At 49.1% G+C, this 12,516-nt stretch overlaps 1 protein-coding gene across 1 annotated transcript in view; it reads right to left on the minus strand.

Annotated features, from left to right (window-relative positions):
• Nucleotides 1–1,773: 1,773 nt before the first annotated feature.
• CACNG5 (calcium voltage-gated channel auxiliary subunit gamma 5) overlaps nt 1,774–12,516 on the minus strand; it is a 58,102-nt gene continuing 47,359 nt past the window's right edge. Inside the window, exons 5-6 of the mRNA XM_003931807.4 lie at nt 10,973–11,118; nt 1,774–10,694 (exon numbers count right to left, since the gene is read on the minus strand). Coding sequence (XP_003931856.2) covers nt 10,437–10,694; nt 10,973–11,118 — 404 coding nt within the window. The 3' untranslated portion in view covers nt 1,774–10,436. The remainder of the gene's footprint in view (nt 10,695–10,972; nt 11,119–12,516) is intronic.

Raw genomic sequence — 12,516 nt, forward strand, 5'->3', positions numbered from 1 at the left:
AGGCCGAGGCAGGAGAATTGCTTGAACCCAGGAGGTGGAAGTTGCAGTGAGCCAAGATGGCACCTCTGCACTCCAACTGGAATGACAGAATGAGACTCTGTCTCAAAAAAAAGAAAAAAAAAAGCCAGATGGCCAGATGTCACATGCCTCCTGCAGGAGTTTCACTGTCAACAGGTCAGACCTGCACCCAATCAAGCTTCTAGATATGTCTACTAGTTCACAGGAAATGGAATGGAAGAAAACATTCACCAATGCCAGGGGGATACAGTCAGAACATTCCAGGCTGTGTGATACTCTGTGGGCCAACAGATAGTGGATAAGGAGGAGAACGTCATGGGTAAGATGTAAGAGACGGAGAAGCAATTGCGAGGCAAGGATATTCGATGGGTCTGGATAAACAGTAAAGCACCCACACATGCATATTTAAGATAATAGGAAAATCTGAACTGGACATTTGATGCCATTCAGAAATTATTAATATTTTAAGTGTATTATTGGCACTGTGATTTTAAAAGAATCCTTATTTTTTGCTCATGTGGGAAATCATTGCAGAAGAAGTGAATGATGTTTGAGATTTGCTTCTAAAGAATCTGGGGTCAGGTTGGGCGCCGTGGCTCATGCCTTAATCCCAGCACTTTGGGAGGCTGAGGCGGGTGGATCACAAGGTCAGGAGATCGAGATCATCCTGACCAACATGGTGAAACCCCGTCTCTACGAAAATACAAAAAATTAGCTGGGTGTGATGGCATGTGCCTGTAGTCCCAGCTACTCAGGAGGCTGAGGCAGGGGATTGCTTGAACCCGGAAGGCTGAGATTGCAGTGAGCCAAAATCATGCCACTGCACTCCAGCCTGGTGACAGAGTGAGAATCTGTCTCAAGAAAAAAAAAAAAAAGAATCTGGGGTCAGACATGTGTCAGTCTTCAGGGAAGCTGAGTGATGGGTACCAGGGAGTTGATTGTCCGATCTCCTTCCAGCCAGGTACTAACCAGGCCCGACTCTGCTTCACTTGTGAGATCAGGTGTTTTGAGGGTAGTATGGCTCCAGGATTGCCAGGAATATAGGATAAAACCCTCCAGACTGACAAAAAGGAGAAAGCTAGGGAAGCCTAAGTGACTCACAACTGGGGACAGTCTTCTGCTCAGGGGACATTTGGAGATTTTGGCTACCACAAACAGAGGATACGGTACCCTGTGAGTAGGGGCTAGAGAGGCTGCTGAACTTGCTGCCATGCAAAGATCCGCACCCACAACAAAGAACATTCTGGCTGAAAATGTTGATAGTGTTGAGATTGAGGAATTCTGGGCTGTTTTAGTGGGGATAGGGGACATGGATGAAGAACTGGAGCGTCTGTGCTGAAGAACAATGAGAGCGTGTTGGATTACATTAAGTGCACACATAGCCTGTGATGCATTATGTCTACCCCTTGGTATAGCCCCCAAAAATGGTTGCCAGGTCTGTAATGGGAGATGGACAGCTGTATTTTCAGCAGTGCTGTTTGGTGCCTGTGTTGTGGGGGAGCTGGAAGCAGCCCTACCTAGGAGACGTGCTGGAGGAATTAGGGTCAGATTCCAAACATGAGTCATGTCAGACTCTGGCCTCCAAATCCCACTTTCCTGGTGGATATTACCGGGATTTTCACTGAGGTATAGGCAAAAAGTAAAGGCTGTGGAGTACTTGGCAGCAGTTAGAAGCAAGGAGCTCTATGTTCATGGAGAATAGCAGAACATCATAAAAGCAGTGCTGGATGAAAAAGCGGGAAAGAGCGATGCATATATAATGCAGTACCCTTTATTTAAATTAAAATATACATGCCAGAAAACAATATCCATTTAAGCAGCACATAGAAACAAGAAAGATACATATTAAACACGTCTGAATGGTTGCTCATGGGGCAGAAGGGAAAGGGAGAAAATAAATAAATGAATGAAAAATCAAGATCCAGGACTTTACGTCAACCAATAATGGCTGTGCATCATGAACTGGGGAAAGTAGCTAACTCAGATTCTGCACTGGGATTCAATGCAAATAAAGAAAATGAAATCACACTGGATAAACACTCCAGGACAGAAGCTGTTACATAGTAGGTGCTCAAGAAATAGTAGCAATAATCAAAATAATATATTAGTACTAATTTATTAATAGGATCACAGGGTAAATTATTGGGAAAACTTCATTTTTTTTTCATCTCTTTTTCTTCCCCCAATCCAGGCAAGAAAGCCCGCCATAGAGTTTCTAAGGACCCACTGAGGAAGGATAGGCAGTATCTTCCCAAGGGGTTGGCAGACTGGAAGGAGTCCTTAGAGGAGGTCAGGAAGAGCAGTCAGCCCATGGGGATAGTCCCTGCACCTGGGAAGGAAATGAGTGAGGAGATGCAATTGATAGGCTCCTAGAGCAGCAGAGACCAGAGTCCTTGGCAGGGCTGAGGGGTGGCAGGATGGTGTTCCCAAGGACTTGGGACACCAGGTGTCAAGAACCCTGGCACCTACAGTGCTGGACTTTGGATTTCCATCCTAGCAGCTGCTGCCTTCTCCTCCCTGTTGGATTTCCATGCAACCCTGGGAACAGTGAATTTCTCACCACCCAGGTGAACAGAGGCTCAGACAGATTTAATTTGATTTAGCAAAACAAGGTGACACTTCTTGCATCTAAGTAAAATTCATTCTCACTACGCTTTTTTTTCTTTGCACCCCACACAGCCATCAACACATGAGCTCACACTTAGGGTACTTCAGGAAACAGCTTGAACAAGTGGAAATTCTCTTCCTCCTCTCCAGCCGGTGGGCTTCATAATGTTGGGCGGCGGGGCGGTGGAGGGGGGTCTCACTTCCCATGGCACACCCACTGGCCATTTGCTCCATGGTGCCCTGAGAGTTGGCCAGAAAAATGGAATCTGGAGGCCAGAATCTGACATGAGCTTGTTTCCAGGATCTGAGCCCGGTTCCTCCAGCACTTGCCTTGGGGTCACGTTGGTAGGATGCGCCAGATGACCCCTCATCACACACTCCAGACATGTGCCATGGCCAAACGTGTGTCACGAATCTTTCTCCAGTGGCTAGAGAACAAGAGTGTGGTGAGGTTCCACCACTGGCTGACCATAGGAAAATCCAGAGGTTTTCTGGAGCCATTTCCAACACTGGTTGGCATCATGAGTAGAGATGGGAGAGGAGACAGGATTATGTGTAGAGGCTTTCAGGGAACAATGCATCACCATTGTTTGCACTTAGACCTTTCCTTCTCCCATTTCTCTTTGGATGGGAACCTGGATTATTTCTGTGATTATAGAAGAGGATACATTTACTGTGCTGAACATTTAGGACTGTAAGTGCCAAGCTCTTGGGGGTGCACTTGAAACACGACTTGCAGAGCAGAGCAGTGCAAATATTACCAGCTGTGCAGTCATGAACGAGTCTCCAAACTTCTTTAGGTCTCAGTATTCCTCTGCGTATAGGGTTGAAAGGGTTATGTGAGATAATGCTTGCAAAATACCTGTTATGTGCCAAGGACTCTGACAAGGACTTTAGATGCATGTTGGTGGTGATGACGTTGTTGATGACCTGCTGGGGTTGAAGCTGAAGTTGTATCTAAATCGACGTTTGCAAGAGACTGTGTCTGGGTTGAAGATGGTGAATCCATTCTTGGGTGAATCCCAAGCCTATGAACTGACCTTGTAGGATGCTCTCCAGGCTTGATAATTTAGGACACTGAGAATTGCTGTGGATTGAATTAGCTGCTGCTCACCTTATGTGGTTTATTTAATTTAGTCTCTTCACCATTTTGTTAATGAAAATAACTTAATCCAAGGAGGACTTTACAGTTTACATGATTTTGACACAGATTGTTGTATCTGAAATAGGGTGGGAAGTGTATGAGTGTGGGTGGATTTAAAGTAAAAATTGACCCAAGTTAGTCTCTTGGGAATGTTGTGATACATGGTTCCTTCACTGCCTAATCAGAAACCTCTAAAGGCCTCAAGTCTTGTTTTTTTTTTTTTTTTTTTTTTTTTTTTTTTTTTTTTTTTTTTTTTTAACAACTGCTGAGAACAAAATGAATTATTCAAAGACCAGTGATGAAGATTGACCTGAACTTGATAGAGCTCGAGACCATGAGATCATTTCTTAGGATTTATCAGTCCTGCTTGCAGCCTAGAGTCCATCCTTGTCCCTAGCAGTGGGCTGGAGAGTGTGTTGGCTCCAGAATGCTGACCTCTACCATCCTCTTTCCCGGGGCAGGCTCTACCTGCATACCAGTGAATACCAGCTCCTTGGGGAAACGGCTCAGAAGCAGAGAGGCTGGGCATGAGCCCATGGATTTGGCATCTTGCCCCAGGCACAGCCTTGGAGGCGGAGGTGAGGCCTGTGCAGGCTAGCACAGAGCAAGGCGGGTACTTGGGGCTTCCACTTCCTCAGGGGCCCACCCAGGACCGTTCTCCCTTCTTTTCCTGCATTTTGTTTGGGATGCCACTACTCCCCAGCCAGACTCAGAAGGTGGCCTTATCCCCAGCTACAGTGATAAATCCCAGTAGATCTAAACCAGTGGTTCTCATCCCTGGTTTCACATTACTTACCATCTGGAGAGCTTTAACAAAATTCAGAGATCGGGAACCAAACCCCAAGAGCCTAGAGCATGTTATGACCTTGACATTGCCTGGAAGCTTGTTAGAGAAACAGACCCTCAGGGCCTACCCCAGAGTAATGTCAGAATCTCCAGGCTGAGAGAATAACTGGTCAAAGCCAATCATGGTGCAGCAGACTGTGTTTTTCAAAGGTGGTTACTACCACAGATCTCATCTCTCATGTGTTGACACTCCTCACATCTGAGATAAATCTGTGTGGTCTGGGGATTATGATGGAAATCACATTAGGTAACTTCAAAGGCTGCTTCCAGAAAGGCAATGAAGCTTCTCACTCTTAAAAGCAAGCTGTCACCCCACGAGGAAGACCAGGCCTTAAGAAAAGACTATGCATAGGCACTCTAGTGACAACCTTAGCTCAAGTCCCAGTGAACACCAGTTGCCAGACCAATGAGCAGGGAAGCCTTTGCAATGACAGCCACTGTCTGACTGTAACTGCCTGGGAGATCCCGAGTGAGAACCACCTTGCTGAGCCCAGCCAGCCCCTAAAGCTATCAGAAATAATCATGATATGATTGTTGCTGTCTTAAGCTACTAAGGTTCGGGGTAATTACTTGTGTATTAATAGACAACGCATGCATATGGCCACCCTGTTCCCCTTGCCAGATGGTGGTTTAGGAATGGGCATGTGACTTGGTTTTGGCCAATGAGACATGACATGAAGTCTGCTGGGGTTGCTATTGGGAAAGTTATCTTCGTTCCTCAGAAAAATACAGAGAAAAAGACTACAGTTCTCTTCCCTCTGATGCTGTTGGGTCTCAATAGAATGCTTGGAATCACTGTTGCCATCTTGCTACCAACTCGAGGATACAGGTGGCAGAGTTCTGCCTTCCTTCCTCTCTCCTGTCTCCCCACTGCTACTGCCTGCCATGTGCACTCCATTATGTAGAAATCTTAGTCTTCCTTGGGGTACCCCAAGATTCTGATCTCTTAGCTAAATTCCGCATTCTTTTTTTAAATTTTATTTTTTTGAGATGAAGTCTCATTCTGTCACTCAGGCTGGAGGGCAATGGTGTGCTCTTGGCTCACCGCAACCTCCACCTCCCAGGTTCAAGCAATTCTGCCTCAGCCTCCCAAGTAGCTGGGATTACAGGTGTGCACCACCATGCCCAGATGATTTTTGTATTTTTAAGTAGAGACCAGGTTTCACCATGTTGGTCAGGCTGGTCTTGAACCCCTGACCTCGTGATCTGCCCTCCTCGGCCTTCCAAAGTGCTGGGATTACAGGCGTGAGCCACTGCCCACAGCTAAATTCCACATTTTTGGGGTGTTGTCTGGGTGCCTCCATCAGGAGGCAGGGGCTGGGAGGAATCTACTGCTTGAATTTGGTTGCATTTAGGTTGTAAAACTTACAACCTCTAGAGTTGGGGATAGTGTCTGGGGACAGAGCCTGATGAGGTGATTTGCATCTAAACCCCCTCATTGTAGGAATGAGAAGACAGAAGTCCCGAGGGCTGCTGGTAACACACAGAGGGTGCAGCAGCACCTGTTGAGAACTCAGGCCTCTGAATCAGCAGGGCAGAGATCTCATGCATGCAAATCTTCAAGGGCAGGGCCACCCAGGCAGAAAAATCTTAGCCCCACAGTAAGCAGACAGGGAGTCCTGGCTTCATACACCAGAAAGCAGAGGCAGGCCCAGATGGATATGACATGTCCAAGGTCACAGAGCAGAGTCCAGGAGCCTGGTTCAGGGCTGTTAGATTCCAGAGACCTCAGCTCTGCCAGTACCAAGGACATGAGGCCGCAGCGCCTGTCCTGGGAGACGTGGATGCCAGAGGGGCACCTGCCTGGTTCCTATCAGCTCATCTGCATGCCTGGAACCCAAAAAGCAAAGGCAGTCCTGGTGGGGGCTCTGGCTGGCTCCAGCTTACCACCCTCCACCCCCCGTGGTGGCGACCACTGAGCCCTGTCTTTTCTATGACACCTGGAGCAGCTGCTGCTCCCATGGGTGAACCCCCACTCACAGTGCCCTGAACCAGGCCCCAGGCACAGGTACATTTGGCAGAATCCACTCACCCATCCACTTGTGCAGCCACTCCCTACACAGAGTGCTGTGTTCCAAAGGCGGGTTAACTTCCGAGTGTCGCACGAGCATATGAGAGTGGTTCCCTGGGTGTGGGGAGAAAGTCAAGACGTGGGGAGCTGCCAGCAGGTCCTGGTACCCAAAACCCAGGCAGCTAGGGAAGGAACAGAGTCCAGGCACTAACTGTTCAGGCCTTAGGTGGAATGAGACTCCCTGGCCTCCGCTGTCTTTGCTCCACTTACCATGGTTAGTTTTATGTGTCAGTGTAGCTGGCCCACGGTGCTGCCTAGATATTTGGCCAAACATTTTTCTAACTGTCCTGTGAAGGTGTGTCTTGGACAACACTAACATTTAAATTGTGGACAGAGTAAAGCTGATAGAGCAAAGGCTGACCTCACCTGAGGACTTGCCCACATCTGTCCTCAAAAAAAAAATTAATGTATCACTAGAAGAAAAAACACAAAAAGAGCCAATTTTTGTGTTTCTTTTCTCTCTAACTCTTACATGCACTCCAGCTTGGGCGACAGAGCAAGACTTTGTCTCAAAAAAAAAAAAAAAAAAAAAAGAGTAGTGAGTTCCAGGTGTAGGGGAACCAATGTCACATTGTCCCCTCTTAATGGCTGGTTACCCCAAGTCATTTTATTCCATAATTCGTGACACTTGGGTTTATTAGTCTACCCCTCCCATTTTTTTCCCACACTGCTTGAGGAAACAAAAGATCAGGATGCTTATTGGAGAAGAGACCCTAATTTATGATTTCTGTGTTGAGTTTGTACATGTTCATGTTTGGTAAAAATCCTGATTGAGGAGAGGCTGCAACTAGGCCCTGATTCTGAGATGAATTTATAGACAGGAAATGGTGATGGTGGTTTGATGATTGACACATTCATCCACCCCAGTGAGGGGAAAAACGGGCCAGAACCTGTTCCTAAGATGCGCGTAAACCACATCTTCCCAGGGTAAGGAAGGGCTCCTTCATTCAGCAGCTTAGCATCAGGCCAGTAAAGACCAAACCTAGCGATGTCTGAGTCCACAGTCAGCTTGTACTTAGGAGTAGATTCTGGTTTTCCAGGTGCACAAAAAACAAGCCTGGCAGTGACAGAGAAGGAGTATTGTAGAGACACAAAAGTATAGTTAAGAGCTAATTACAGTGCCAAAAATTGGAGTAGACCTCACCTAAAGGATCATCCAGTTTGGAAATGCTATCTGACTGTCTCCGAGCACAAGAACTGATTCCTTTACTTTGTTGGGGGAAGAACATGGTTTTGGTGGTATTCTGTAAACAGTAACCGAAGAGTACAACCGTCATGGCAAGGGTACCAGTGGAGAGGAAGGAGGCTTCGAAGCTGTCAGTTTATAGGTGGGGGTTGAAAAGTCACATACAAAAGCAGCAGGGAGCCTCCCATGTGAGGCTGAATCCTTGGAGTTGTGGGTGGGTGGGAGTGGAGGGGGCTTGGCACCCATTTAGGCCAAGCCCCTCAGGGCAGAAGGGTGTGGCCGAAGGATTCATGGTGAATGAGTGGCTGAATTGGGACCAGAATTGGCTTATCTTTCCCCTCTACCATGCTGCCAGACAAATGAAAGAATCTGGCAACAAAATACCTGTCTTCCCTAAATTCATTTGTGGAATGACTCCCTCATAACCTCAGAATATGGCTGTATTTGGAGATGGGCCCTTTAAAGAGGTTATTACATGAAAATTAACCATCAATTAATTGGGGATGGGTCCGAATCCAATCTGACTGGTGTCCTCATCAGAAGAGGGAATTAGGGGCCAGGCATGGTGGTGCATGCCTGTAATCCCAGCACTTTGGGAGGCTGAGGTGGGTGGATCACAAGGTCAGGAGATGGAGACCATCCTGGCCAACATGGTGAAATTCTGTCTCTACTAAAAATACAAAAATTAGCTGGGCATTGTGGTGCACACCTATAGTCCCAGCTACTAGGGAGGCTGAGATAGGAAAATCACTCGAACCCCGGAGGCAGAGGTTGCAGTGAGCCGAGATCATGCCACTGCACTCCAGCCTGGTGACAGAGCAAGACTCCATCTCTGAAAAAAAAAAAATAATAATTTGGACACACTGAGGGACACCAGGCACACAGGGACATAGGCACACAGACCATGAGAGGACACAGCAAGAAGTTAGCTGTCTGCAAGCCAAGGACAATGTCCTCAGAAGAAGCCAGTTCTGCCAACACCTTGATCTTGGATGCTGGTCCCCAGAACTGTGAGAAAATTAATGTGTGCTATTTAAGCCCGCCAGTCTGTGATAGTTCATTACAGCAGCCCAGCTGCCTGGCACGTCACCCCTCCAAGCCTGCAGGAACCAACGTGCAGCATCCTGGACTGCGTGCTGGAGCCCATGTGTCGCCGCCGTGGCTTTGTGTCCTCAGAACCTAACGGCGTCTTAAAGAGGTCTAGAGGAGAGCGGGCACAGCAGCGACACCCAGCACTGTTTTGCTACTCAAAATCTCAAAACCAAAAATGTCTAAGCTGAGCCAACACTTGGAGAGCCGAAGGAGGGTGGGCGTGGCTTGCAGTAGCTTCTGTGGACTTCACGGAAGGTGACTGAAACCCCCTTAGCTCTGGTTTCCCACCAGGAGAATGGGTGTCACACTGCCTGGTCTTCTGGAAGAATCTGATTTGCCCACATCTGTCCTACACCCAGGGAAGCAGACACTCCTCTGTGTTAGGATTAAATTGGCAACCCCCAAATGTTCACAGGCAGCCTTTGGAGAGCGGCTGGATGATCCCAAGTCTGCCTTTGTTTGAACTCAAAATGCACCAGCTGTCATCAAATCCAGCTCCAACTCCCAGGCAGCCTCTTCAAAGGCTGCTTTCCTCTTAGGTGGTTTAGACAACTGTCTACAAGATTCCATTGTAGGACTTTGGTCCAGAAATACTGCCCTTGTAAGGGGATACTATCCCCAGGGCCAGAAACTGTCTGGTGATAGGAACTCAGACCAGCCCAATTCTAAAATCCTCATTGTCAGAATCAGTTATTTGGGTTAAGGCATAAAAGGATCCTGTATAATGCTATCAAAGGGCCATACATATTAGGATGTCCTCAGCCATTAACACCTCTTTGTGACTTCATCAGTGTGGCCCCAGAGCCACTCTTAGTCCCTTAGGGCCAGGACCCAGGGCAGCTGAGTTCTGGTGGGAGGAAAGGTTCACGGCCTGTGTCAGGGAGGAGAGACGGAGAGCACGGACAGGTGTGTCGTGTGGAGGGACTCGGAGGAGAAAGGAGTTCAGAAGGAACACTGCCAGCCTGACGTGTCTAAGCCAGCCAGACCTTCATATCAGAGTCACCTTTTGGCCAGAGGGTGCAAATCTTGAACGTGAAGGCCAGGCCAGTTGGCAAGTGCATGAGTCCAGCTGCATCTGTGTAAGGAACTTGGCATCTCAGAGCTGGCCATGGGCTAGGGCCGTGAAGTTGGGGGTGCAGGAAGAATATACAAAGGGAACATCAACCTCTCCTGGGCTTGCAGGGAGCGGCTGGCTTCCTGGAGCCACAGCTGTGATTGGCACTCACATGGATGGGGCTTCTTTCATGTTCCCAGCCAATCAGCTTGCCTGCAAACTCCAGACTCCCACACCCACACTGGGGGGCATTTAGAGCCCTTCTGGAGAAGCGGGGAGAGGACTGGGGTCAAGTGACAACAGCTAAGCATGGGTGGCCTGGGCCTGTCAACCACAGGCCTGGGGCTCAGGGGTCACCTGGAGAGAACAGGCAGGGTTGCCTGGCCACCCACGGTCCAGGGATGCGGGTGGCCGAGGCTCAGCAGGGCGAAGAGGACATCTGGTCATAGTCGGGGCACTTGAGCAAGGCAGGGTAGTTGCTGTTCATCTGCAGGGAGGCCTCGCTGGAGATCTCGGAGGGGCTGCGGCCCCTGACCCAGGCGTCTGGGTGTAGGAACTGGCCCGAGTAATCCGAGCAGTTGCTCAGCCGAGGGCGGTAGAAGCCGGGGTGGGGCCTGTACATGTCCTCCGCGGTGTACCGCTTCATAAACAGGTACACAGACATCACCCCGGCGCTCTAGAGGGGGAAGACAGTGGAGGACGGCTCACTGCCGGGGTCTGCATGGGACATGGCTTGAGTGGGGCGTGAAGTGGATGTGGGGACAGGGGCAGGGCCCTGGGGCCATCCTGGCTGGAGGAGACCCAGGAGGCAAGACAGGGACACATTCTGGGATGAAGAAGGGAAATAGGGTTGGTGGTCCAGGGCCCAAAATGCGTGCGGAATGTCCCCTCTCCCCTGCTCAGGGGGGCAGTGCCCAGCCCCAGCCTGTCCCTGCTCAGGGTGACAGGGTTTACCTCCGTTAAAAGGAAGGAGATGGCGGCGAAGGCAAACGACCACCCGTACTTGTAGTTGAAGTAGGTCTCTGCGTCCTTGGTCCTGTTGAGCATCTCGTCATTGATGCTGGAAATGTAGAGCACCAGGCCCACCACGAGAGAGAGGCCTGGTTGGGCAGGTGGGGGAGACGGGACACTCAGCCCAGAGGTGCCAGGAGTTTGCTGAGGTGGCACCCACCTCCCCTTGCAATTCAGGAGCAAAGCCGCCGGCCCGGATAGCAGTGCTGACATTGGAGCTGAAGGGAGAGCAGATGCTTGCCTCCCGAGTACCCTGTTTCGGCCGGCACCTTCTAGACAGCAGATGGGAAGCTCCTGTATAGTTGCCCTCCTAAGCTGTGGGCTAAGCCCAGTGGTTCTCATCCTGCTGTGCATACCCATCACACAGGACTGAGCCCCAGCTCTGGACATTCTGACACACCTGGCCTGGCATGGGGCCCTGGCATTGTATTTTTCTTTTCTTTTTTTTGAGATGGAGTTTCACTCTTGTGGCCCAGGCTGGAGTGCAATGGTGCAATCTTGGCTCAACCTCTGCCTTCCAGGTTCAAGTGATTCTCCTGCCTCAGCTGGGATTATAGGTGCCTGCCACCACACCCAGCTAATTTTGTGTGTTTAATAGAGATGGGATTTCACCATGTTGGCCAGGTGGGTCTCAAACTCCTAACCTCAGGTGATCTGCCCGCCTCAGCCTCCCGAAGTGCTGGGGTTTACAGGTGTGCACCACTGCGCCTGGCACTGAATTTTCTTAAGAGGGCTGTGAACCACTGTGCTAGAAATTGGTTTTTATAGAACTGAAGGGTAAAGTCGGCTCCCTAGGCAGAGATAGCCAAGGTGGTGGTAGGTGGTACCTGTCATTGTGGAGTTCCCTCATGTGGCCTGTGGTCTGTGCAACCCACCTGACCACAAGATGTGGCCTGGCTGAGATCTCTAGGTAGGGGAGGTAAAGACAGTTTGTCCAGATTCTGGCAAGCCTTAAATCAGGAGGCCAGGGGGCACCAACCGCCTACTGCCATCGTGCGAATGACTGCCTCAGGCATTAGCTCTCTCAATTAGTAGCTGTAATTGAATCAAGACATAATTAATTACTCTGTTTTGAACTGTTCAGGTTCAATTCCACTCACATTATTTTATGAAACTAGGGCATCTGGAAGGATGAAGGCTAAAGGAAAATCGATGTGACTGAAACCTTCCAGGTACTTGACTTGCGTTTGAATCACTGCTGCCCTTAATGAACCCTCTTTATTGTTATCGTTGAAATGATTTCATGTGGCCCATCTCAATCCTAGATTTCTGATCCCTAGCCCATTGCTGAAAAACCTCATGTATCTCAAAGCTACTGTTGACGGCCTTGGCTATTGTGAAGTTCACAAAAGGAAAAACAAAAAGCTTCACTACACGGGCTGTCTACCTCTTGGGCTATGTGGAAATATCATCATGCAAAGACAGGGCTGATGACATTGCTGGTGCTCAGTACATATGTGTTGGGTTGATGCATGGGAGGGTGGAAG

This window comes from Saimiri boliviensis, chromosome 17 (assembly GCF_048565385.1).
Source record: "Saimiri boliviensis isolate mSaiBol1 chromosome 17, mSaiBol1.pri, whole genome shotgun sequence".
Lineage (NCBI taxonomy): Eukaryota > Metazoa > Chordata > Mammalia > Primates > Cebidae > Saimiri > Saimiri boliviensis.